Source organism: Myotis davidii, unplaced genomic scaffold, assembly GCF_000327345.1.
Source record: "Myotis davidii unplaced genomic scaffold, ASM32734v1 scaffold111, whole genome shotgun sequence".
NCBI lineage: Eukaryota > Metazoa > Chordata > Mammalia > Chiroptera > Vespertilionidae > Myotis > Myotis davidii.
In genome coordinates this window covers 642099-669225 of record NW_006284347.1, presented here as the reverse complement: position 1 = coordinate 669225, position 27127 = coordinate 642099, and the positions used below count along the sequence as shown (strand labels likewise).

The following is a 27127-nucleotide window of genomic DNA, read 5'->3' as shown; positions in this document are numbered from 1 at the left end:
TTTCCCTTCCCCTCCCCACTGTCTCACCTCATTCAGACAGCCCTTTTCTAATATCCTCTCACTCTCCCAATACATACTCAAAGAATGAAGGAATGTAAACTGAGATGCTAGAATTAAGTTAGAAATCAGAACACGCCAAGTAGAGAGAAGAACACTTACCAGCAATAAGAAAGATGGGAAAGGGGTGGGGGACTGGTTGGGAGGGAAGATTAATCAGAGGATTTCAGACTCACAAGGAGCCCATCTTTCCAAGACCCTCATTATGACCCAAATCCTAGGTACTGCCTTTGCATGTTTAAGTGCTCAAATGGTTTCTTTTGGGGAAAATGATCACTAAGATGATTGCTAATGTTTCCACCTTCTAGAAAGAACAGAGTGGGAAAGAAAACTGCTGCTTTAATCCAATCGGATAGGGGTTTTTTTGTGGTTTATTTTTTAGATGTGGATAGGCCATCCCAAATCACCATTCAGCAGTTAGTTCTTCTCAATTCCACGGCAGTGAGCCATGTGTTTCACGAATATGTTCATATTTAAGGCTCTACTGTACTTCAGAGTGGCCACATTTGTGAGATAATGAAGCTGTATCTCAAGGTGAATTGTACACTTTTATGTGGCATTAAGCTCCTTTGTATATTGTCGATGTGTACAGAGCTCACGGGGGCTCTGATCACGGAGGCAGAGGGGTGACGTGGAAAGAACACCAGGAACTGGGAGACTGTGAGTCTGGCCTGTTGGCCACCCACTGGCTACAGGAACCTGAACAGGTCACTACCCCTTGGCGGGCCTCGGCTTCCTCATGTAAAGGTGATGCTGTTGGGCGGATGTGCTCTAGGGATCTTTCCCACTTCGATGGGCTGGGATTCCGATAAACACTCATCAGTTAACTGCGTGTGGGTGGCTAAGGGCTCCCCAGATGTCTGAACTACTCTCTTCTGAAACATGCATTTTTTTTTACCTTCCACTGGATAAATACATTCACACACACACACACACACACACACACACACACACACACAGAATCCTGTCTTACAGGACAGTCTCAATTCTCTTTAGAAATGACTAGACATTTCCCAGATAAGTGTCAACAGCCACACTTTCTCAGGCCTCTTTAACAATTTCAGGTACTCGAGAAGAAATCACTGGGCCACAGATGCCAACCAGCATGGGAAACAGCATGAGCCAGAGCCCCCAACCCCTCTCCCCAAAGCCCATTGGGTCTGATGAGAGGCTTGGGTGTTCCCTCCAGGGCGGTTAAAATACGGCTGAAAATTTCTCACACAAGACTCAGGTCCCTTTCTCCCTGCTGATCCCCAGGAGAACGTGATGCAGACCTTGGCCAAGTTTCATAGTGGTATTTTTGGGGGAAAACACAGTTTAGCACTGGTTCTTGAGAGGCTGTGGGGGCACTGGACTAGTCATTTAGTGACAAGCTCACGAGGCAAGGGAGCCAGACCTGGCCGAGTAAGTGCCGAGTTCTCACCACCGTGCACGCAAGCCTCAGAACACACGCAGGCAGGCTCCCTTGTCACGGTTACTTGGAAATTAGATTAAGCTGTAACAACTACATCTGAAAGAACGTGTTTGCTCACTGAACTTCTCATGTAACCATGTTCCACCCTAACAGAGCCAGTCATTTCCAAGATATTCCTATTTTTCTCAATTGCTTCCAGACAGTTCTGTGGTTTTGACTTGTGCTGATCTTTTTCAATGAAAATAAATGAACCATCTGGAAAAACAAGTACACATAAAACACCACTTCCTATATTTTAAAATGTTAAATTTGGAAATGGTGTTTTCTTCCAGAGAATTTCTGGTGCGTTCTGAGCGCCAACAGGTTTAATAAAAACTCGCAGAGACTTGCTGGAGGAGCCAGACCATGGTCTGTGTCCTTCTGACGGCTTTCCGAGGGTGGAACACAGGCACGGCCTGCAGGCCCGATCCTCCCGCCCAAGTCCTGGGAAAGGTGCTAGGACACCTACCCTCTGAGGTCCCCAGCAGGGGAGGGGGTGTCCCGTCAGGAACAGGGCCCAGGGAGGCACACCCCACACCCCTTACGGAAGCAGCAGCCTGCGCTCCCGGCCAGGGCACAGACAGGACATCTGTTCCCACTCAGGTGGCACTCAGCCTGGCCTGGGCTGCAGCAGGCAGCACACGAGGGCCTGGCACACACAGGCAGCGTCGCCAAGTGCACAGCGATGACACTTCTCACCCTGAGGGTCTCCTTGTGCTCCAGACTTCGTGCTGGGCTCTCCCTGCACTATCCCCAGTCTTTAAACCACCTTCCAGCAGGTTCTAGCCTGCCCTCCTTACAGGGGAGGGGTGGGGAAGGGCACGAAAGCATTCGCCTCTTCCCCAGAGCGGGCCAGGCACAGTCCCTAAGTGTAGAGAGCCAAGTTTTTGGAAGTGCAGCCCCCGTCACTCCTCACATTGAAGAGAGGCCGGGAGTGGAGCCCTGGATAAGCCACCACTTTCGGAGGAGGTGACGGCCAGGGTGCTGTCGCAGAAGGAAACCAGACTTGAGTCAGGAAGCCTGTACTCAGGCCTCATGCCACCACTTGCTCCATCTCCCCTTTTACAAAGTCGGGATGGCACATGGCTGCCAGCACCTTTCGGGGCTGTCACGGGATCCAGTGACAACACAAGCCGAAGTGCACTGCAACCAGCGAAGGCCTCCAGGTCGCCCGCAGAGCCTGGGCCGGGGCCACCGCAGCTCACCTGCAGCCCTCGGCTCACATGCCTGAGACCCACCCAGAAGGGACAAACCAACAAGACCCGGCTGTAGGGAACAAAGCGTGCTTACTGGGCACTCCTGACACTAGTCGCAGTGGCCGTAACACCCGAAAGGCGCGGAGGGCTTTGACGTCAAAGCCTCCTGATTTGCCACCGGAGTGGTTACCGCCTTCTGTTTCTTTGGTTAATTGTTCCAAAATTACACTAAACAACCTGAAAGAAGAAGAGAGGAAGAAACGTTAGAGTCTGTCACCCAGGGAAGCAAAACAGGATGACAGCAGTAGTTATTTCTGAACAAGGGCTAATTCTGCGTGGCTGCTGCTTATAAAGGGAAAGCAAGGCCAACGCAGGAACCAGGCTGTGACCCCGGACGGTGACCCCTGTGTCTAACATGATTTGGGTCAGGGAATGATCTCCCATTTCCCTACCAAGGAAACATCCTCAGGCAAGTCCACCAGCATGGCACAGGGGGCTCACTGGGGTCCAACGATGACAAAGGAAATTGCCCCATAGGAATAACGGCAACAATAATCCTAACGGCTGCCATTTCCGAGCACTCACCAGGTGCTGCCTACTTTACGTACATGATCTCATTCATCCTCACCAACCGTTCTGCAGTAGCAATTATTATTAACACCATTTTACAGCTGAGGGAACAAACTTCCTGGGAGCAAGGGACGTGCCCAAGTTCACAAAACCAGTGGCAGAACGAACGCATGGATCCAGGTATGTTGGCCCCATGAGGATGTAGGTTCCACAGGGCAAGGAATTTTAGCCTGTGCTGTTCATTTGTTCATTGCGTCTCTTCTAGGAAACAGTTCCTGATATGTAAGAGGTGCTCAAAAATATTTGATGAATAATTCAATGTATGAATATTGACTTTGAAGTCCCACATCTTCATCGATATGCTTGCCAATATCCCACCTCCACCCTCAATGGGACGTGAGCGGAATGATGTAAACCAGAGGCCAGGGAGCTGTGCAAAGGCCAACCGCAGCAACCTGAGGTATGAAGACCAGCACTTCTCTTTTGAAATGTGAATAACATTGTATCTGGCAGCCACGACAAATTTTTTCCTACTCTCCGAAGGTTTTTCGGATAAAGCTGTTTCCAAGCGATCTGCTCATTTGACGGTTACTTTTGCTCTTTCAAATAAACATTTATTCTTTGGAATTGCTGCTTGTTTTTTCAGAATAAATATAAATTTGCCCATTTCAAATAGAATCAACTCCGGCCAATCAGATTGTGGGAATGACTGGCCGAGCAACAAAGAAAAGGTTTCTAAAGTTTAATTAGCAGCCAAAGCAGAAACTCGGCCCCCACGGGCACGCCTCTGGATGGCCAAGACACCGCGTCCATAAAACACAGGGTGGTCTGAAGTGCAGCCCTGACCCGGCACAGACATGCCATTCCGGGCACTTAAAGTCCAGTCGTTTGTTTTAGTAACACTGCAGCAATTAGCAATGAACCCAGGCGGGCAGGGGCGAACTGAGTCAGTCTCAACCTTTTCAAAGCTTCAGATGACAGGTTTCTCTCATTAGCATAGTTTTTTAATGACTGTAACCCCCTGCAGCAAGGCTAAAGTTCAAAGTCTCCCTCCAAATAAGTTTACAGCTTCACAAAAACAAAGAAAGAAAGGGGAAGAAAGAAAACCTCAAACTTTTCTGAAATGTGGCAGCCACAGGAATTTTCATCCCAAAGGGTTAGGCAAGTAATTTATGCAGGTAGTGACTTAAGATCGCTTTCAAGTGCCAGTGTTTTGCAATGTACACTGTGTGGTCCCTTATCCCCTGTTCTTCAGCAATGTCCTTGAAAACAGGTGAATAATGTCCCTCTCCCACTAGAGGAAGCTGAGTCTGAGAGGGAAGCTGGCTGCTGTTTCCAGACAGCCATGAGTGGAAGTGGTCAGGGGTTGGGGCTGGCTTCCTTCCGGTGAGCTAGGAGGCATTAAAAAAGTCCCTCACCTTCCCTGGGCTTCAGTTTCCTCTGTGTAAAATGAGAAAATGGGATTAAGTCATCCAGAGCCCCACACCGTTCCCATCCTAATATTTTGTGATTCTACTCCCTTCAACACCACCCCCAACCAAAAAAAATGTACCATGTGCCTAAAGAGATAAGGACATGAGGAAAAGTATTTGATATTAGATTATTATTAAAAGTTTTCCCCAAGCTCTGGCCTGTGTGGCTCAGTTGGTTGAGTGCCATCCCATGCACCAAAAGGTCCCCAGTTCTACTCCTGGTCAGGGGACTTGCCTGGGTTGTGGGCTTGATCCCTAGTAGGTGGCATGCAGGAGGCAGCAAGTGCTGTTTCTCTCACATCTGGATATCTCCCCCCGCCCTTTCCCCAAGCCCCATCCTCCTTCTCTGTCTAAAAATCAATTAAAAAAAAAAACATTAAAAATAATGTACCCTAGGACAGGAGAAAAAAGGCAAGCAGCTACCTAACCTGACTCGAGTCAGAAGCACCAGAATGAGCACTGCACATCCCTCTTCACAAAGCTTACATGAAGAGCCTGAATGCTCTGCTCATTGAAAAAAATCAGAGGTCTGGGATAACTGTGGCTCAGATCAAGCGTTCCTAGACAGGGTACAGTATCAGCTCTGGTAGACCCACTGAGTCCTCCTATGGCCACATTTTAGACATATCAATTCCTTTCCCAATTCTCTGTTACTAGGAATCTTGACAAAAGCGGGTCAGGGCTGACTTGGAATGGAAAATCCATTGGACTGAGATACAGTTTGTAGGTGGAAACTTTAGGGAGTAGGAATTTGATTCCAATGAAGACATTTAATTTCTCACCCTTTTAAACTTTTCTTCCACTCTTTGACTACAGTTTAGTACATATTTTAGAAGAATATTGTAATGTTCTAAAGTTTTTCATATTTAATGGAAAAAAAGACCAATTCCAGTTCTAATACTTCAACTTCCTTGAAATTTTACTTTTTCAAAAACAATGTTATAGCTGCTAAGTTATAATAAAATACAACCATTTTAAGCATATAATGGCATGTTTTGACAAAAGTATAAGCCTAAGTAATGACCCCACAATCAAAACATCCAGTATCTCCAAAAGTTCTCTCACGCCTGTTGTAGTCTTCCTCCCCCTAAGCACAGCCTTGGGTAGCGGTTGGCTGATTATCAGTTGGGGCTTTTTCCCTTTTCTTGAATCTTATATAAACAGAACCATACAGCTTGTTCTTTTTTGTTTATCTTCTTTTGCTCACCATGTTTTTGAGAGTCATCCAAGTTGTTACATTAATCAGCAGTTCATTTCTTTTTATTGTTGAGTGATACCACAATGACTTACCCATTCACCTGTTGAGAGATATTTGGGTTGTTTCCACCACCTTTTCTCTATTATGAAATAAAGTCTCTTTGTGAATATGTATTTTCCCTTATCTTGACTAAGTGCCTACTAATAATACTGGTAATATGGTCATATGGTTAAGTATCTGATTAATATTGTAAGAAATTGGCAAACTTTTCCAAAATGATGGTGCCATTTTCCATTCCTACAAGCAGTGTATGAGTTTCAGTTGCTCCATATCTTGGTTAACATTTGGTAGTGTCCATCTTTTTACATTCAGTAATACTATTGGGTATGAAAATGCTGTCCTTGTGGCTTTAATTTGCATTTCTCTAATTACTAATGATGAACATCTTTTCAGATGCTTGGTGACCATTTACATACCTTCTTTTGTGAAGATCTGTTCAAATCTTTTGCCCATTAATGTACTGGGTTGTCTTCTTACTATTGAGTTATAAGAGTTCTTTATATATTCTAAATACAAATCTTTAATCAGTATGTGCTGCGATTTTTTCCCCCCAATTGGTGCATAACTTTTTCATTTTCTTCACACTGTCTTTTGAAGAAAAGTTTTCACTTTTGATAAGGTCCAAATTTTCAATGATTTCTTTTATGGCTAGTGCTTTTTGTGTCCAAAGAAATCTCTGCCTTCCCTAAGGTCATAAAGATTTTCTCCTAAACATTTTATAGTTTTAACTTTCACATCTAGGTCTAGGATCTGTTAATATAGCATCTATGTGCAGTATGAGGTAAGAATAGAGTCTTCTTTTCTTATATACGGGGGAAATGGTTGTTCCAGCACCATTTGCTGAAAACAGCTTCCTCAACCCACTGAATGATCAAGGAACCTTTGTCTAAAACCAATTTTATGGGGGGGCGGGGGGGGGAGAAGAATTGCTTTTGGCCTGGTGTGCTCAGTGGTCGAGCATCAACCTATGAACCAGGAGGTCACAGTTCGATTCCTGGTCAGGGCACATGCCTGGATTGCGGGCCCCATCTCCAGTATGGGGCATGCAGGAGGCAGCTGATCAATGATTCTCTCTCATTGTTGTTTCTATCTCTCTCTCCCTCTCCATTTCTCTCTGAAATCAATAAAAATAAATTTTAAAAATAATAAAAATAAAACCAATTTTATGAGTCTATTTCAAGACTCTATTCTGTTCCATTGAACTTGATGTCTACTCCTTATGTCAATATCACAGTCCTGACTACTTACTGTAGTTTTACAATAAGCCTTAAAATCAGGTTCTAGCTTTGTTCTTAAATATGTCTTTAGCTACTCTAGAGCCTCTCTAATTTCCATTTAAATTTTCAAATAAATTTGTCAATCTATATAACAATCTTGCTGGGATTTAGATTAGGATTCACTCTGTAGCTTAATTTAAGAACTGATATCCTAACAATATGGTTTTTTCTAATCTATGACACTGTACTTCATTCCATTTATTTAGGTCTTCTTTAGTTTCTCAGAAAGGTTTAGTCATTTCAATGCACTATCCCTACATATTTCATGTTTGTTAATGCAACAGTAAATAGCAGTCTTTAAATTTTCATTTTCCAATAGTTCATGACTATTACATAGAAATTCTCAGAGTTTTTTTCATACTGACCTTTTACCCAGAAACATTGCTAAATCATTCAGAAAACATAATTTTGTTTGATTTTCATCCTTTTAAATACACTCAGACCTGTTTTATGTCCCCAGATATGTCTCTCTTGGTTAATACTCCATGTGCCTGTGAAAAGAATGTGTATTCTACTCTTGTTGGTGGGATGTTCTAAAAATGTCAATCAAGTCAAGTTGATTGATGGTACTGTCCAAACCTCCCTGTGTCCATAGTGATTTTCTGTCTACATGTTCTATCAACACTCCTCAAGGGTATTAAAATGTACAATTACAACTGTAGATTTGTCTATTCCTCCTTTCAGGTCTATCAGTTTTGTCTTTGTGTATTTTCAAGCTCTGTTATTAGGCACATATAATCTTAGGATTATTACATCTTCTGAGATTAAAGGACGACCTTTATTATTATGAAATTTCTCTCTTTATTCTTGATCATATCCCTTGTTTTTAAGTCTACATTGTTGGATATTAATATTGCCACTCAGGCTTTTCTTAGTTTTTGCATTTTATATATTTTTCTGTCCTTTTACTTTAAAATTCCTTGTGTCTTTATATTTAAAGTAGTTTTTATAGACACTATAGAGTGGGAACTTTTTAACATATAAAACCTGATAAACTCTGGGTTCTAATAAGAGTTTATAAATCTGGGTTTAAATCTACCATCTTGTTATTTCTTTTCTATCGCTCTGTCCATTGTTAGTTTTTCTTTCTCTGTCTTTTTTGGGTTGAGCTTTTTTAAAAACAAACAAAAAACATTTAATCTCCTCCAATACACGCCTGCTAGTTATATCTCATTATTTTTCTAGTGGCCCCTTTAGAACAAATGTCAGCAGAAAACTTCTCTAAAGTGCCAGAGAGTATCTCTTGTAGGATTTGTAGGCCATAGAGTCTCTGTCACAACTACTCAACTTTGCCATCCTAACACCAAATAGCCATAGACATGAATGAACGTGACAGTCTTCCAATAAAATTTTATCTATTAAAGCAAACAGACATTGTCAGATAATAAATTTATAATAGATAAAATTTTATCTATTAAAGCAAACAGACACTTGTCAATGTCTGGGGAGGAGGGAATGGCAGTAAACCAGATTTGGTCTGTGGGCTGAAGTTTGCTGGCCCACACTCCAGGGTTTACAATATACATCTTTAACTTATCACAGTCTACCTTCAAATAATATTTTGTCACTTCACCTACCATACAAGCACTTTGCAGTAGTATATGGCTCTTTTTCCTTGTTCCTGCCCTTTGTACTATTATGTATCTTACTTTTATAGAAGCTATAAACCCCATAATACATTGTTATTCTTTATGCTTTGAATAATAAATTAATTTTAAAGAGATTTTAAAATGAGAAATGTGTTTTAATATTTATCTAGATAATTACCCTTTCTGACACTCTTTATTCCTTTTTGTAGGTCCACATTTCTTTCTGGTGCCATTTTCCTTCAGTGTGAAGATATTCCTTTAACATTTGTTGAGATGCAGATCTACTGGTGATGAATTCTCAGCTATGGTTTGTCTGAAAAAGTTTTGCAGTTGTTGTTTTTTTTTATTTCAATTTGGAGATCTCTTCACTGAATAAAAAAATTAGCTTACCTAGCACTTTAAAGATGTCACTGTAGTGCTTGCTGGCTTGCATAGTTGCTTACAAAAAGTCTATAGCATCTTTTTTCTCCAACTGCTTTTAAGATTTCCTCTTTGGTCTTGAGCAATTCAATTATGATTATAAAGTGCCTTGATGTAGCTTTCTTCATGCTTATTTTGCTTGAATTTCTTGGATTTTTTTAGTTTATATTTTTTATCGCATTTAGAAAAGTTGGAGCCATTCCTTAAAATATTTTTTGCTGTCTCCCCTCCATCTCCTCTCTTCTGGGATGCCAAATCTATGTATGCTAAAGCATTTGATATTGTCCCACGAGTCACCAGGTGTATTCATATTTGTATCCATCATTACTCTTTGTGTTACTGCAATGTCTTCGTGATCCTTGATATTTTTTCTTCTATTGTGTCTAACCTGCTATTAAGCCAATCCAGAGAACTTTCATTTCAGATATTTGTCAGCTCTCAAAATCCCATTTGGTTTTTTTTTTTATATTGTCCCATCTTCCATCACTATAGTCATTCATTCCTTTAAATCCATAAGCATATTTATAATAGCTATTTTTAAAGTTCTGTAAAATAATTCTCTACGAATTCCATCCTCTCTGTCATTTCCAGGTCTGTTTCTATTGATGGAATTTCCTCCTGGTTATGGGCCACAGTTCTTCAGGTGCCTAGTGACATTTGGCTGGATGCTAGACATTGTAAAATGTCTGGATTTTGTTGTCTTCTTTTAAAGAGTGTGGCGTTTTCTTTAGTGGGCAGTTAGGTTACTTGAATATCAGTTTTCTCCTTTTTAGGCTTTTTTCCAAACATTATCAGTAAGGGTTTCAGGTAGTCCTTACTCTGCAGCAGAGGCTGGCAAATTTATTTCACAAGGGGCCAGATAGCAAGTACAGGGTGGGGCAAAAGTCAGTTTACACTTGTTCATATGGACAATAATACAATAATTAATAAGTAATAACCCAAGAATAAGCTCCGTGTTTCACATATTCACAACTGTAAACCTACTTTTTCCCCCATCCTGTATTGTAAACACTGTGGATCTAAACTACTCAATTCAACTCTGTGAACAAATATATGACACTGTTATAATAAAACCTTATTTACAAAAATCAGTGGCAGGCTGGATTTGGCCTGTTGGCCATAGTTTGTCAACCCCTGCCTGGAGCTAGTTTATCCCCAATACTAATGTCCCTATGGAGTCTCTACTGACGTTCCAGGGTGTTCAATGACATCTTTCCACACTGGTTGGTGTTCCCTAACAGTGTTCTTTGCCTGGACTCACAGAATATCACCCCACGTAATTGTTGCTGAACATTCAGTCAAAACTCAAGAGGACCCCAAGGCATATTTATAGAGCTCTTTATCTGAATAGCTCCCTCCCCTTCCACACTAGGCCTCTCAAATTTTAGCCACCTCAGCCTCCCTGACCTCTTGTTTCTGTCTCAACTTAACGAGACCACCACTCTGTACCTGGTTCCCTCTCTGTGCTGTACTACAGCCTGAAAAATGTCTCCAGGCAGAAAGCCAAGGTAACTGAAGGGTAGGGACAAAGAAATGGAGCTAAGAATCTCCATCCTCCAGGGCCAGGAGAGGCACAGCAAGATTATTCCAGAATCAAGAGACTGGCAAGGTTCCTGCTAGCCATTCCTGTGAAAGCTCACCAGATACAGGAAGGTATGATACACATCTATCACCTATTCATTTTAGCTGCACTACCTTGGCTGTCATACCTTAGATGCCAATATACTATGGTGAGTTTTGCAAAAGCTAACTTTTTTCCCACAAGTCTAATTATCCCACTGGGCCACCATTGCGGATCCCATTTTAACTTCAAAGGTTTGAAATTAGAGGCTCAAAAGTTTTCCCACTCTCCCACTATCCAACTAGGTTAGTCTCCCATAAAAAGCCAAAGGTTTCATAATAAAAGAATAATCCAAAAGATAAATTATCTTGCTCAACTATAAAAGGTAACTGAACAAGTCATAACGATGAAAACAGAGAGGTCATTTAACAGTCTCTCTCTCTAAGACCAAATGTAATTTTAGGAGCAACCCATTTTGTAGCTGGGTAACGAAGACTCAGCGATGGGATCTAGTTTTTTTCCGTGTGGGTATTTGGTCCAAAGATCCAGCATTACTCTGACACTGATTCGTTTTTCTCTTGCTGGCCACATTTCCAGGTGTGGAAGGACCAGAGTAACACAGGCCACTGATTTTCATTTTACCATTTTCCTTTAAATAAAACTGTTGGTGTCTTCTTCCTGTGACAGGATTTCGGGATAATGCCTGCCTCTCTGCATTTTCTGGCTTATTTCATTTCATGCCAGATATCTGATATTATTCAGACACTTGTTTTGTTATTTAAAATGGGATAGCAGCATGCCAAAGTTTTTCCCCACAAGTCAGCAGAAAGAATTAATAGCTTTGCTCAAGGGATGTTAAACAGCAGAGTACCTCACTGCTATAAGGATTTATTACTTTTTTACTATTCTGAGTTTTTTTTAAAAAAAATTTAACAGGGTGCTAAATATAAGAGCTCTACACATTTGACTCAAATCACCAGTAGGGCTGGCCTATTTGTGGAAGCCAGAGGCCCTGTAAGATGAACCCTCTCACATCAGGAGCTTAGACTTCCTGCTATAGCCGTTTCTGAAAGCACGAGTAAAAACCATGAGAGATTTCTTTTCTTTTCTTTTTTCTTTATTTTTGTCCTCACCTGAGGATATTTTTTCCATTGATTTCTAGAGAGAGTGAAAGGGTGGGAGGGAGGGGAAAGAGAGAGAGAACCATCAATGTCAGAGACACATCGATTGGTTGCCTCCCACAATGTGCCCTGACCGGGGCTGGGGGTCAAAGTTGCAACCTGGGTATGTGCCCTTGACTGGGAATAGAACCCTCAACCCTTTGGTGCATGGACTGACGCTATGACCATTGAACCACACTGTACAGGGCAAAACCATGAGAGCGTTTCAAACCAGTTCTGCCTGGAGATTGCCAGCAGCATCACCAGTCTTCAAAGAACTCCTGACAGGTCTGGCTGCAATCACCAGCACAGAGGAGTAACCACATTTCCTCAAAAGACGCAGTTCTGTCCCTCCCGCCTCCCATTTTCCAAACAAACATCTCCCCCAAAATAAAAGGGACTTACCCTACTATTACTATAACAAAATCCAGTAAATTCCATCCATTCCTAACATAAGCATTAGGATGTAGCAATAATCCATAAGCTATAATCTTCAAAAATGTCTCGACTGTAAAAATAATCAGGAAGGCATATTCTACTTTTTCCTGTGAAGAAAAACAAAGAAAAGGGAGGGGGGAGAAGAAGGAGAAAAGATTTTAAAAATACAGATTAAAAATATTAGAATCAATTTCCAAGCATTTTTCCCCAAGTCACATTTTCATTAGGAGAAATGGAACCATTTACACTGCACCTGGGCCAGGGAGGCACGTTCCTGCTCACACTGAATTCCTCATAAGCAGCTAAGCATAACCCTCTTCACTGGGGGCTGCGTGATTGCATTTTGCCACCTGCCCTGATGCATGTGCGATGAGACTGCTAGGACATAACAGGCATGCTTGTTATTTGCACACATTTGCAAAACGCAGCATGTTTCCTCCTGAGGCTGCCAAACCGGGCCCCGAAAAGCACGGAGGGTGCAGCAAAGATTCCAACGGCAGCTTTGAAGGGAACGTCCTGCGGGAGAGAGGAAGATGTGTCTGCTTTGACCCTCTCTTGATCGTGGGTTTATATCTGACTTGTAAGTCAGGGTCAGCTTTGTCATTGAGCAGCACGGTGACCTTGGCAAAGCCCCACCTCTCCTCTGGACCTACGTTTCCTCATCCACGCGCACAGTAATGGGGGTGAATTCAGGATAGAAAGGCCACAGTCTGCTTATCGGTGTGCCACCTTTCTCGGATGACCCTGCTGAGTGCTGAGTGGTCACCACGCATGTTCCCAGGCCAGGCTCAACCTTCTCTGCTCAGCAGTCACTCCCACGCCATTGCCACAGACCTCCGAGACTCCGTGCTCGGGCTACATGAACCTTCCCAGTTCCAACTCCTGCATCTCCACGGATATAGAAAACACACCCATCAGTCTAAAAATGTTGATTTTTTCCTCTTTTATAAAGGTTTTCTTTATACAATGTCAGCTTTCCTAGAAATATGGGCCGACCGAGATGTGTGTGATTAATTTTACAAGAGGCATTCCCTGGTAAGAAGCTACTTGAATAATAACTAGATGAAAAATCCTCAGGAATGAAACTCTTCCATATGGGCCATAACGTCCTCTACTGATATGAACTCTACACTGTGGGGCCTGAGGAAAGTCACCAAGGTCAGGAAAAGGAAGCCAGGAATTCACTTATTAAGATGCCTGGCACACGAGGTCAAGTCGGCCTGGCCCAGGAAACACTCAGTGAGCACCCCTTTGCTTGGCGGACCCATACCCAGAGCCAGGTAGAAAAACGTCTCCACTGTGGTCCCCAGCCTCAAAAGGCTCAGCCTGGTGGGGGAGGGGGCGAGGGGAGGTTTCTAACGTGCACACGGAGACAGTCCCCAGAGAGGTAAGTGACAAAGAGCAAGCCTGCATCATTAGCCGTCTGATAAGGCCAAAGGGCTCATCCACTTCTCCCCTGCGAGGCCTCTGCTTTGTTACATGTATATGGCTGCTCTTTTGCCTCAGCCACCCTGGGCTCGAGCCATCTGCCACCTGTGCTACGCCTCTGCTGCTGGCCAGTTCCAGTCCCCAGCTGAACTTCTGCGTGTCTTCTCATGGCATCTTTAGCACCAGGGGAACCATCCGACCACTATAGTACCCCAGACTTCACCCCCACTCCCGACTCCCCACTGGTTCTGCCAGAAAACCAGTTTATCAGTTCTTCCTTCCCGGTCCCTGCCATTCCTAACCTGCCCTCAGAGGGCCCTTTCATCCTCAGCACACCGGCATGGCAGCCTAATAGATTCTTTTGTGCAGTGAGCTAGCAGAGTCAGTGGGTTTTCCATTTTAAAAGCCCAGTTTGAAACGCATCCCTATGTTTACCCCAGTATGACTTACAATAGCCAAGATATAGAAGCAACCTAGGTATCCATCAATAGATGAATGGATAAAGAAGATGTGGTACACATATACATGGTGGAATATTACTCAGCAATAAAACAGAACGAAATCTTGCCATTTGCAACAACATGGATGGACCTAGAGAGCATTATGTTAAGTGAAATAAATCAAACAGAGAAAGACAAATACCTATGATTTCACTTACATGTCGAATCTAAAAAGAATAAACAAAACAAAAACAGACTCATCAAAACAGAGAAGAAAGGTAAAGGGGGGATAAATGATGGAAGGAAACTTGACTTGGGGTGAACACACAAAACAATATACAGATAATGTATTACAGAATTGTACCCCTGAAACCGATATAATTTTATTAACAAATGTCACCTCAATAAATCCAATAAAAATAAAATAAATAAATTTAAATAGTAAAAATAAATAAAATAGAGAACAAACTGAGAGTTGCCAGAGGGGAGGGAGATAGGGGGATGGGTGGAAAAGGTGAAGGGTAGTAAGAGGTATGAGCTTCCAGTTATAAATATGCTACAGGGCTGTAAACACAGCACAGGGAATGTAGTCAATAATATCGTAATAACTTTTCACGGTGTCAGATGGGTACTAGACTTACAAGGGTGATCACAGTGTAAGGTATATAAATGTCAAATCACTATGATGTATATCTGAAACTAATATAACATTGTATGCCAATTATACATTTTTTAAAGCCTAGCTCCTCCACAGCCTCCAGACCCATGCTTCCTCCAGACCTTCCAAAAAAAAAATCAGGCCCTGTCCTGGGGTTCGCTCATCCCCTGCACCCCAATCCTTCCTCCAGGCGGTGGAGAACTTCCTTGGCTATGACATCACCGCCTCCCCCAGTCCAGGCTGAGGTGAGCCCGCTGCAAAATGCTCCCAGGGCAGCAGCATGCATTCCCCCTTCCTGCCACACGCAGACCTCCAAGGCCTCTGGTCACTCTCCACACTCCCTGTAACCTCCATGAACACCTCTCCTGTGCACTGTCTTGTCCCTGAGCAGGTGCTGCCATGGGAGGGGCATTCACTCCACTGTTGATGTTCTGAGGAACAGGGGCCCACTTTGCTATTGGGTGGAGAGGAGACACCCAGGAGGGCTTCCGTGAGGCAGTGACATTAACTTTGAGAGCTCAAAGGAAGAGCTATTCTGTTGTTTTAACCAGAAGTAACAATCCCTGAAAATAGCAATCCACTCTACTGAAATTAGACCCTGGCCGCCAAATGTGGATTTTCAATATGTTTTGGAGACTTGGGGTTCTAAGGGCACAGGATAAGCTGAAAACAGCATGCTGATTTTATAATTTCACTCCCCCTTTTATATCTTCTGCTTTATTTACTAGGCCAGACAGGGGGAGGAAGCTTTTGCTGCCATCAATATTCATAGCAGTTACATGCCTACGTCAACACAGTGCTATGCTTTAGAGCAGAAAAACAAGACAAGGAACAGAGAGTACACCTACCAACACTGCTTGTTTTTCCTCTTTGGCTTTCATTTATAAGTAATTTTGCCACAATAATACAAGGCCCATTAGTATAACTGAATTGTTGAGGGCTCTTTTATCCCCCTCTCTTGTCCTCTTCTCTCTCCTTTTTATAGAATTTGGTTTCTCTTTTCAGAATCCTCAGTGCACTACTGGATGAAACTGACTACAAGAAATACAACTCGCTTTAATGTGATGCTTTATCACAAAGGCGCTGCCATAAAGCCAACTCAACATCAGCCTGGAGAGCAAGGCAGACCCTCTGCCTAAAAGCCAGTGTCGTCCTGGTCCCTGGTCCTGCTGTTAAAAAGGACTACGCAACAAATGCCTCTCCGCGTTAAGCAAATGTCGTGTAAAAAACATCTCGCAAAAAAACCATTATGGGAAGGGGGGGTCATTATTTACACACACCCCCCCCACACACACACAAAAAAAAAGTTGCTCATTTGAGGAAAGCATGTTGAGTTAGTCATGTGAGAAGGAAGCCGTATTCCTAACTGGGCGAGGCCGGAGTGGGCACGGAGCTGAGGGGCCGCTGAGGTGTCCGTGGAGAAGGCATGGAGTCTGTGCAGGATGGAGGAGAGCACGGCGGAAGGATAAAGGAACGGGCTGAAAAGAGGCAGGCAAGAACCCTCTAGAAGTGGACCGGAACCGAGCTGTCCCACGGCTGGGCTGCCCTTTAAAGTCCTATCCCAGGCTATACAAAGAGAGTAAATGATCCCTGCACCTCAATGTCTGCATTTGCCAGGCAGAGTCACATGACAGGATCCTGGGTGGGCAGGGCCAGTCAAACCTCCTTTTAAGAAACCACCAGCCCGGCCAGTGTGGCTCAGTTGGTTGAACGTCATCCCATGCACCAGGAGGTCACTGGTTTTATTCCCAGTCAGGGCACATGCCCCTGTTGTGGGCTCCATTCCTGATAGGGAGTGTGTAGGAGGCAACCACAGCCTATGATGTCTCTCTCATCGATGTTTCTATCTCTCTCCCTCTCCCTTCCTCTCTCTGAAAATCAATAAAAACATTTTGTTAAAAAGCTAGTAGCTAATCAAAAAAAGAGAAAGAAACCACCAATTCCTCTTAATCAGATACCAATCTATATGAGTGAAAGTCCCTCATGAGACCTCAAGCCACCAAAGAAATAAAGGCACCAAATTTAATTCTGAAACCTGACTTATTTTCTTTAAACACCGAAGTTTCACCAAACAGAAGAGGCTCCACCAATAGTCTCTAAACCAGTTACCTCTACACAGAACCTTGAGAAACAGAAACTGCAACTGGCAGGGAGTAGGAGGGGCCAGGACCCTCCATGCTGATGCTCGCCCACCTCCGTGCCTTTGCCTACCTGCTTCCCCCACACAGTGTGCCTCCCCCAACATATGGAGCTCTTCCCCCCACCCTCACCCCCCGCACTCAGTGAGCACACAACAAGCCCAGCACTGGAATGAACTTGGAGTCATAAATAATATCTGTTTTCTACGAGCCCGATTCAGGTCTACTTCCCGTCCCCTCTTTCTAGAGTGATTTCCCCCATCCTGCTTTCATTGGGCTAAGTTCTACTCTTCCTTCAAGGCTCAGCTTAAATGACACTTTCTCAGCAAAACCCCTGCTGACCTCTCAGACAAAATCAGGGCCTGCAGTTAGGTGCTGTCAAAACTCATTACACTTCTTCATAACTTTATGTGCAAATTTTAAATTCTTTAAAAAATCTCTTCAGTATCTGACTCCCCCAATAAATGATAATTTCTCTAAGATCAGAGACCACTTCTGTTTCATGCATCATTGTATTTCCAAGGCCTGTCATAACAATACTCATATTTATAAATGAATAAATAAGTAGGCAAAATGAGAGGTTTCGACCAAACATTACTCCATGTCTCTTCCTGCTAAGAAATCCCATAATGATGTTAGTCTGCTCAGGCTGCCATAACAACATACCATAGACAGGGTGGCTTAACAACAGATTTATTTCTCACAGTTCTGGAGCTGGAGAGTCCAAGGTCAAGGTGCTGGCTGATCTGGGGTCTGGTGAGAGCTCCCTGGCTCGCAGAGGGCTGACTTCTCACTATGTCCTCATCTGGCCTTGGCCTGGTACATGTATGTGTAAAGAGGGAATGAGAGAGTGCCCTTCTTATAAGGACACTAATCCTATCATGAGGGCCCCACCCTAATTACCTATGAAAGGCCCCATCTCTAAATGCCAACATGTTGGGGGTGAGGCTTCCACATATAAATCTGGGGGGATGCAAATGTTCAGTCATAACAATAATACAAGGGGCCCCTGGCTTTGCCCTCTTTCGGGAAACCGTCCCTAAGTGTCAGGGAAAAGCCTCTGAACATAGCCGTCCTATTCCCTAACCGCACGACGGTGGGCAGGTACATCCAGTCAGTGAGGGATATGCACACAGGCAAGGCAGTGAGGGTGAGGAGCAGCCCAGAGATCGGGAGCACAGGGAGCGGGGGGCAGGTGGGAGGGACGGGGTGAGGCCGAGTGGACCACTCAAGGGAGGCCATGAAAGGCCCCCGTGTGCCGGGCTGCGTGGTGTGACCTCCGTCTCTCGGCTGTAGAAAGAGCAGGCTGCACAGATGAGCTCTTCCAGCTGTAGGACTATGATTCCTGGGCCCTGATGAGCGAAACCCAGATGCAGGTGGTGGCAGGAGTTCTGTGAGGCCAGAGACCCCTGGAAGACACCCACCCAAGAGCAGCGGCTGTTTTGTCAAGTGGCCAGGTCACATTCAGGCCAGGCTTGCTGAGAGACCCTCAGAAGGAGGCGACTGGGGAGCCACGGAGCTGCTGTCACAGGGTCTCAATAAGCCGTTCAATCTCTAGTGAAACTCTGGGGGCAAACCACAGGAGGGTGGCCAGCAGGTGGCCTCGGCTCCGAGCAGGGATGGAAGCCGAGGTCATTTTTCTCTCTGCAGGTATTAATGAAGCATGTACTTAGCAGGCCCCCAGTGGGTACTTAACACCGTCATTATATGAAGAAACTGGCTAGAACAGTCAGTTTGCTTTGGGTTTTCTTCCCCTTTGGTTTAAAAGTACAAACTTTAGATGACATTTGTGTCCTCAGTCCAATTCCAGTCTGTACAGCTGGGTCACTTACCCCTGGCTGAGTCACTTACCCCTTCTGCTTCTCTATAAAGCAAGGGTAGTCACCCCACCCACCAGGCTACAAGGAAAATCAGATTAAATGAAAGGTGGGAAAGCTCTGCCATCGGTCAAACACGGCACAGTCACAGGCGGCCCGGAGCGGGACGGAGCAGGAGGAGCGGACAGCTCTCGGCCTGAGAGGAGATCTGGAAACTCTCCGAAGGTGTTTTTCCTGAAACCCCTACAGCCCAGTGACCCCATGACCACCCAGGTGGGGAGGGCCACTGCCCAGGATGCCATCAGAATGTACTGAGAGGACATGGAGGAGACCAGCTGGTGTGTGGGAGGAGGGCAGCATCCCGCCGGGGCAGAGGAGGTGGCCAGCTCACTCACCTGCACAGCAGAGGAAGCTGCTGCTTTGCTGCCGAGGACAAAACAAGCAGCTGGGTGGGGTGGCTAATTATGGTTCTGGCCCCAGAGAAACTCCCCAGGGGACAGCACCCTGATCTTCCCCAAGAACTGCTCCTTTCCTACTCTCGGGCCAGGGGCTGCAGGGGGCGGCATGTGGTCAGGTTACTAGTTCAGGGATAGGCGTGTTACCCAGCGTGTGTCAACCAGGTCCAATTCGAGCTAATCCTGGGGTCTTCCCTTCAGCAACTAAGCAAGAAATGCCGTCACTGGCTGGACGCAGCTCTGAGATACAGAGCCAGGAAGTGGGGAGAGGGAGTCAAGCAGAAAGACAGAGAAACTCAGACAGAGGCAAGCATCTGGCTCTGAAGCCTTTGTATGAGCAGCTGGATCAAGCTAAACCTGAAGCTAAAATTCTCCCCTTTACCTTGGGCTGTTCAGTTGCAAAATCCAATAAATGGAGACTGTTTGGGTTCGGGCTTTTGGTCAATTACAAACAAAGGAGTCCTCGCTAATAAATACGCGGGTCCTCCAAGATCACTCTGCTTCTCTGAAAGCTGAAGCATCGAAGAGAATCTTCAGCAGCTCCTCATCTCTCAAGAGATTCAACTCCTCTGTGATTCCTTCCCCGCAGGCTTACGGATGGTTCTCTGTGCATGGGACCCATGAGCCCTGCAAGCCGGTTTCTCTGGGAATTCATCTAGGCTCCGCTTTCTAAATTGCCTCCTTCAATCTCATTCATTTTCTGTTGTCGTCTTCAGTTCCAACTGGTTTCCTGTACACCACACACTCCTGTCAACTTGATGCCTGGGACTTGCCTGCTTCCCACCCCACCCATCCTGGGACATGCACTCCTAGTTCCCTGGTAGTAGCTGCAGCCTATGGTTGGCAGCCATGCCCTTCCTCACCCAGCTTCAATGTCAGGGCATGCCCACCTCCATCCCACCTTGCTTGGCAGTTCAGATACCCCACTTCAATTTAATTCAACACCATTCATGGGGTGTCTACGCCCTACCAGGTGCAGTCCTGAGCACTGGGTTTTCAAAGATGGCTAGGATGTTGTCCATGTCCTGAAGGGGGACATCAGGTGCGTATGTACAAATTTCAAAATACAGCAGACACTAATCAAAGAATGCTGGGGAGAAGCGGGAGAAGGGGGGTGGGGTGGGAGGTTGGAGCACTTGATTGTGTCCGGAGCATTTGGGAAAACTTCCTAAAAAGCACAGGACCGTAACACATCTAAATTCCTCCATCTGGCATCCCCAAGGACCTCTACAATCTGTCTGTGTTCTACATACTAACAACCGCTCCAAGTACAGGCCTCCGCTCCACCTCATTCCCCTTTCCTTCTCCACGGCTCCCTTGGCTCCCGCCCGTCAGTTCCCATAACCTCCTGCATACACGTGAGACACATTAGAAACCCTCGTGTTGTGACCGCTCTCCTCTATGACGAAAGCACTTCTCTCTGCTTATCTAAATCCTGTTCTACCCTTCAAGGGAAGACCAGGGAGTTTTATTTCCTCTGGGACTACTCTGCCCCCTCTTGCAAGCCTGATGCCTTTATCAGAGAAGACAAATGTCTGTCACCTGCCTGTTGCCTCTGTGCCCGGGGAACCTGCAGCTAACATCACTCGCCAGTCGTCACTGGCACCCCTCCCACTGCAGCTTCACTAGGTGCCCAGTCGAGCATCACCACTGACTGGAGTGGGCACCTGAGTCAAAACACTTTGCTGCCCCAGAGTTGAAAGTTGTGCTACAGGGTTGGCATTTAATCAGGAAAGTGAACCATCACGAACACTCGAGCACTAACTCTGCCCTGTTTCAGGAGCTCCTGTCCACTGGGGAGGTAGACCTATTGGATGTGCCCTCATGTATGAGCTGTAGACGGTCACTACCTTAAGGGCAGGAACCATCGTATCTCCCTCTGCAGGGTCCTCGCGCTGTCCCAATCCCAAAACTGAGCACTTAGCCTCAGGAAGTACCACAATGGCATCTCCCACCAAAAAAGGACAAACAGAGCTGTGACTCCAAGACTGCATGTCCAAGCATCTGAACCACGACCCTGTCACTGTCGGGAACCCTAAGAGCAGTTCCAACACACAGCCAGGGTCCCACTCGCCCTCTCCTGGCTGGAGTTGCAGTCATGCTTTCTTTCTAGCCAGTGTCAGGCCTTCCATCCTGTTCTGACAGCTCAGGTCAAGGTTGAGCACCGTGGGAGTACGTGCCCTGCTGGGGCTGACGGAGCGCCTCGCTGCCTCCTCTCGACCTGTGGGGCCTGGCTCGTGGGACAACCGCCAAACAGCCATCATTTTAGAGAAGAAGCCTGTTCTTGGCATTGGTTAGTTCTAATGACACAAGCCAACGCTCCAGCAGGTCTACCTCCTTGGCTGGAAAGAAAGAGCCAACATTTCAAAATGGCAGGAAGTGAGTAAGTTTAAAACCGAACATTTCATTTTGACAAGAAAGCAGCCATTCCGTTCTTTCCATGAACGGAGCTGGAGAAAAGCCTTTCGGAACTGTATGTAGGTAAATCCCCTGACCTCCGAATTATACATCAATCTCACCTCATTCCCCTGTACACTTGCCCCCTTAGACACAGCACTTGGGCTAAAGAAACTTCGCAGCATCTTATCTCTGCTGATTCTCCAAGCGACAGAATAAGACAGGCAGAGAAGGGATCGCTGTGTACGTTCACCTACGACGGTCACAGACTCTAAGTTACTTCCTGCCATGGTCAATGGGAAGAGACCTGACCACGCCGACCTGGTGGGGACCCACACCTCCCACGCCTGTCAAGTCTCGCCTGGGCTTCCATGCTTTTCCACCTGTCACGCCACAGTGACCTCAGCCTAGGGTCACCTAGGCCCCTGCCACTGGGCAACCTGAGATGAACCTTGCAGGTCACAGCTGCCGACAGTAGGAGTGGTACCTGGCGGGTGGGGCTCAGTACCACTTTCACCACCTACAGGAGGCTCAGAGCCCGGGGTCAGGTCCTGGCCCTGCCACTTCCTGGCTTTGTGGACTCAGACAAGTGACTGTACTTTCTCACTGCAGCTTCTTCATCACAAAATGAGAAAGTGCCCAGGTTTGTTGCTGAGCATAAATGAGGCAACACGGGTAAATACACGCGCCAATGAGCCAAGGTCCGCGTGCAGCACGCTCCCATGACGGTGGTTCATTTTACTGTTGTGTCTTTGTAACAAGCCTTGAATAGCACTGGCCGCCACCCAAAAACAGCACAGGGCCTGCACGGAGCCACTGCTAACTACTCCCTACACAGGCACTGGGACAACGGCCACAGGTCTGCAAGCCCACTGGGCAGCCTGTCCTGCAGGGGGCCTGCTGGGTGAGCACTGCTGCCCTCTGAGGGAGAGAAGTGCTCCCTCTAAACCCGGTCCTCCCCCTGGCCTGTCCAGCAGTCTGTCTGGGCTGTCACACACAGCTGGGAGATGAACCAGGGCCCAGCTCCCACACCCCGTGTTACCCGCCCCTTCACTGCTAACAGAAAAGGGACATCTGGGGGTCCCTGGGGAGCAGGCGGCATTCAGCTCCCCAGTTGTTACTCCACCATAAAATCCACTTGGGGGGATGAACAACCCTCATTCATGGCCACCTATTTCCAGTGAGTGTGCTGAGATCATAGGAACATAGATATTTATTCCTATGTAAATTTTTGAATCAAAGTTTAAAAACACATGAAGTGTGAGGTCTATAACTGAGATAAAGTGTTTGATGCATTTACTCAGGGTAATCCCATGAGGGTAATTCGCCGTTGTTTCAGTCTTAGAAAGTGAAATGAAGTTAAAACCCAGGCACCGCCCAGTTGTGGCCCTGACGTGGAAATCAATACACAAGTCAATGACTGAGCAGACCAAGTCTCCGCAGACCCGCTCTGAGCTGGGGATGGGTCATAGCAATGACCTGGTCCTGCCAGTCAAACCTCTGTGGACCCACCCGGGTTTCCCACAGCAATTCCATTCCCAGGGAAACAGTGGCTCCAGAAGCCGTCACTAGAAGGTTCTGTTTGTTCAGGTGCCTAAGGCTAGTTAATAATCTCTACTGTTCTTTTTAAAGTAAGTTTTTATTTAGTACCTACCTCGCTCCAAAAAAGAACTCTAAGCAACAGAACATCAAAATGTGAAATAACAGTAGTTTAAAAAGGGGAATGCTCTATGGCTGTTAAAGAGAAGGCGGCAGATCTATGCTAAGGGCAGGGAAGGATACATTACTACAGGAACAGTAAGAATAATATGAATAAGTAAATAATATGACCCCTGATGCCTGAAAAGATCTCTTAATAAGCCAGTATGCGGTGCAGACACCTAAAAGTGAGGAGGCTTGCCTGTGAGTGCAAGGTCTTAGGAGGTTCATTCAGGTGTAAAAACTGTTTTATTTATGGAAAGAGATAGACTTTCTATCTCTACTTTTAGTTATTTCTGATTTGTGTAAGCTTTTCTCCTTGGTATCTTTTATGAAAGTCATATGAAACTCTAAATATTTAGAAAAAAATAAGTTAAGGAAAATAAATATATTAACAAGGAAAAGAAAATGAAACAGGAATAACCATTACAAAGATGCATACTGTGTAGACATATTTTATTACTATGTCTCTGCAATTTCTAACAGCTAATGGGAGAGGAAGAAATCAGATCAGTGACACAAGTCACCTTATCTTTTCTTTCTCTGCACAGAAAAGTGTTTCTCCAAAGGATTTGCAGAGAGAGAAGAAACAGTGGACAATATGAAGTGAGCACCAATTACATGAGGTGGAATAATATTTGCCTGTCTTTATGGAATTTATACTGTAATGGAAGAGAGAGGGCTTTTTTAATGGAATACAGACAAAATTAATTTTATGGTTTATATCCACCAATTTTTGGAAAATAAAATAGAATGGATAATTATCAGAATGCATAGAAAATGTCAGAATTTATGAAGTATTTTTTTCCCATCAGACTCACATTTTAATGACATATACATATTATGATTGTGAGTTGCAATGTAAAATGTATCTATTACTGATGGCCAAGGTGAAGAAAGTTGAAAACTATAGCCATAAGAGCCAATAACTGGGCCCACAATGGACCCACAGTGGGCATAAATATCTACTCTCTATCTCATGCTCACTCTCTGCCCACCACACATACGACCACAAAACCCAAGAAACAAACCTAACAGGAAGAGCCATCCCAGGCAGTGATGGGCGTGGAGTCCATTTTCTACGGGGTTTCTAGAGGAGGAACTGAAGCTCCAGGTAAGGAGACTGACTAGGGCCAGGGCTGGGCAGTGAGTTCCCTGCTGTCCTAGGAGATTACCTGGGGCCACCTTGGGAGTCAGCACTTTCTAGGTCATTCATCTGGAGAGGGAGGAGAGGGAGGAGAGGGAGGAGAGGGAGGTGGGCCAGCCAAGATGGGAGTTTCCATGGGAAGGAAGATGACCTATGTTTGCAGGGGAGCACCGAAGGGAGAAGGGAGGACGGGGTGGAGAAGAGCACCAACCAAAGGTGGACCAACAGAGGCCCGGCAGCACTGTCCACGAGCAGATGGAGAAAGCGAGCCCCAGAGGGAAGGGCAGCGCCAGCACACTGGGCACCTGGAGGCGGGGAAGGCAGCCTGGACACTGGGAGCTGGGCCTGGAAAAGAGGCAGTGTGCCACAGGCCTCCCAGCCTCCCTGATCCACCTGAGTCCACGCGGGGAATGGCTCATACACATTCCAGGACAGGAAGCAAACCGGCACCCCCACTGGGCCAGCGGGTCAGAGAGAAGCAGGGCGGGGAGCATGGGGGTGTCTGAAGACCTGGGTTATGAGTCCCCACCTGGGACTGGAGTGTGCAGGCCAAGAGGGCCCATGGAGGCTGAGTCCTCTGGCAGGCACGCGGCCGCCTGCAGCCAGGCACAAACACGGCTTCATGGGGAACAGGGCTGTCAGCACCAGGGGCATCTAATTCACCAGGAGCTACGAGGGACAGAGGGGCTCCTCTTACCCCTGAGAAAGGTGGTCAGCTAGGGTAGGAGGCTCTCAGTGGGGCAGGCTCTCCAGCGCCCAAGACTGTCATTTCAGAGCATGTTTATGTCTCATTCACTGAATGAGATGCATTCTTCCCTCCGCTTTCTTCACGGCAAAGCCAGCTCCCACAAGAACACTCTTTTAAGGAAGCCCAGACTGTGGGTGAAGACGAACATGTCCCAATCCTGGTTCTGCCCTGGCCCCAGGGAGCACACTGAGACCCCCAAGAGCGGCTGGCTCCTCATCCTCTCAGTGGGGACACCACACCCACCTCAGGAACTAAGAGGAAATGCCTGGCACATGGTCTGCACTCCGCCAGCAGCTGTGCTGTGACTGCCCCCCAGGAGGGTCTCCCCAGCCCCAGGTGAGGTGGGCGGAGGACCTCTTATCAATCAAGGGTGAGGTTCCGGGAAGTTGAGAAATTATCCTACTCGACTTCACTGGACGTTGCCACAATGCTGGGGCCCAAAGGGGCCCGGCTGCTTCCCCCAACCCCCAACCCCCAACCAACGTTTATAGTCTATGACAAAACACAGTATTGAAGGCTCAGAAAGACCCAGGAAAGATCATCAACAAACAAGCACCTTGCAATCACAACCACCAAGTCCTGTGTGGCTAGCTGAAGCTCAAAACTGCCTGCAGCCCGTTCATTCGGCACAGATGCCTTCTTAATGGTTTCATGATCACTGAGATCAATCATCATTTTAATAATGATTAGTGTTGAAAACGCAACAGGCTTAATCATAACTGCCTCAATTCAAAATTCATTAACACTGTGCCCAGCTGAAAACATTACACTGGAGCGCTATACCTCACAAATGTACCTCTGAACATCACTGGCAAGCTGTGAATGCCCAGCCTCTGCACTGTAACGCTGCCTCCATAAGTCAGCGTAGGGCACTTCCCATCACCACTTCCCTCTGAATCAGTGGTTCTCAACCTGTGGGTCGAGACCCCTTTGGGGGTCGAACAACCCTTTCACAGGGGTCGCCTAAGACCATCGGAAAACACATATATAATTACATATTGTTTTGTGATTAATCACTATGCTTTGATTATGTTCAATTTGTAACAATGAAATCGGGGGCCACCACAACATGAGGAACTGTATTAAAGGGTCGCGGCATTAGGAAGGTTGAGAAACACTGCTCTGAATTCAGGGCTCAGGCAGACTCATATCCTCAGGATAACCGAGACATCTGAACATGAAAGCCCATGAAGCTTAAACAGTTAGATGCTATTTTCTAAATATCTAGGTGCATTATTTATAAAACATCCTAGTGAGTTGTGATAAAATAGAGCAAACAAATACAGGTTTTCCTTTAATTACAGTATTATGCTTGTGAATCAGACCTCAAAGGCCTGGAAATTACTACTTTCTATAGCTTGTGATTCTGCTCAAATGTCGAAAAAAAAAAAATCCAAATCCTGAACAAGTAGTTCAGCTGTGACATTCAGGCATGCTTTTTTTTTTAGTTCCAGCCCAGACACATGAGCGTGCAGAGAGAGACAAAGATGCGAGATAAGACTAATCCTCCGAAACACAAGCTGCTGCGTCACCTCTGCGGGGCCTACACGCCACTCGTTTGTCACTTTTGTTATTGTTTGTTGTTGATCCTCACTCGAGGATATTTTTTCCCATTGATTTTTAGAGAAAGTGGAAGGGAGGGGGAGACACAGAGAGAGAAACATCGATGTGAGAGAGACACGTCTATTGGTTGCCTCCCTCATGCACCCAAACGGGGTCGAGCCTGCAACCGAGGTACGTACCCTTGACC

At 45.8% G+C, this 27127-nt stretch overlaps 1 protein-coding gene across 2 annotated transcripts in view; it reads right to left on the bottom strand.

Moving 5' to 3' along the window:
- CACNA1D (calcium voltage-gated channel subunit alpha1 D) overlaps positions 1 to 27127 on the bottom strand; it is a 306783-nt gene that overhangs the window by 152860 nt on the left and 126796 nt on the right. For both annotated transcript variants that reach the window (XM_015571127.1, XM_006754674.2), the window contains exons 4-5: positions 12419 to 12558; positions 2801 to 2943 (exon numbers count right to left, since the gene is read on the bottom strand). In XM_015571127.1, the coding sequence (XP_015426613.1) occupies positions 2801 to 2943; positions 12419 to 12558 (283 nt within the window). The remainder of the gene's footprint in view (positions 1 to 2800; positions 2944 to 12418; positions 12559 to 27127) is intronic.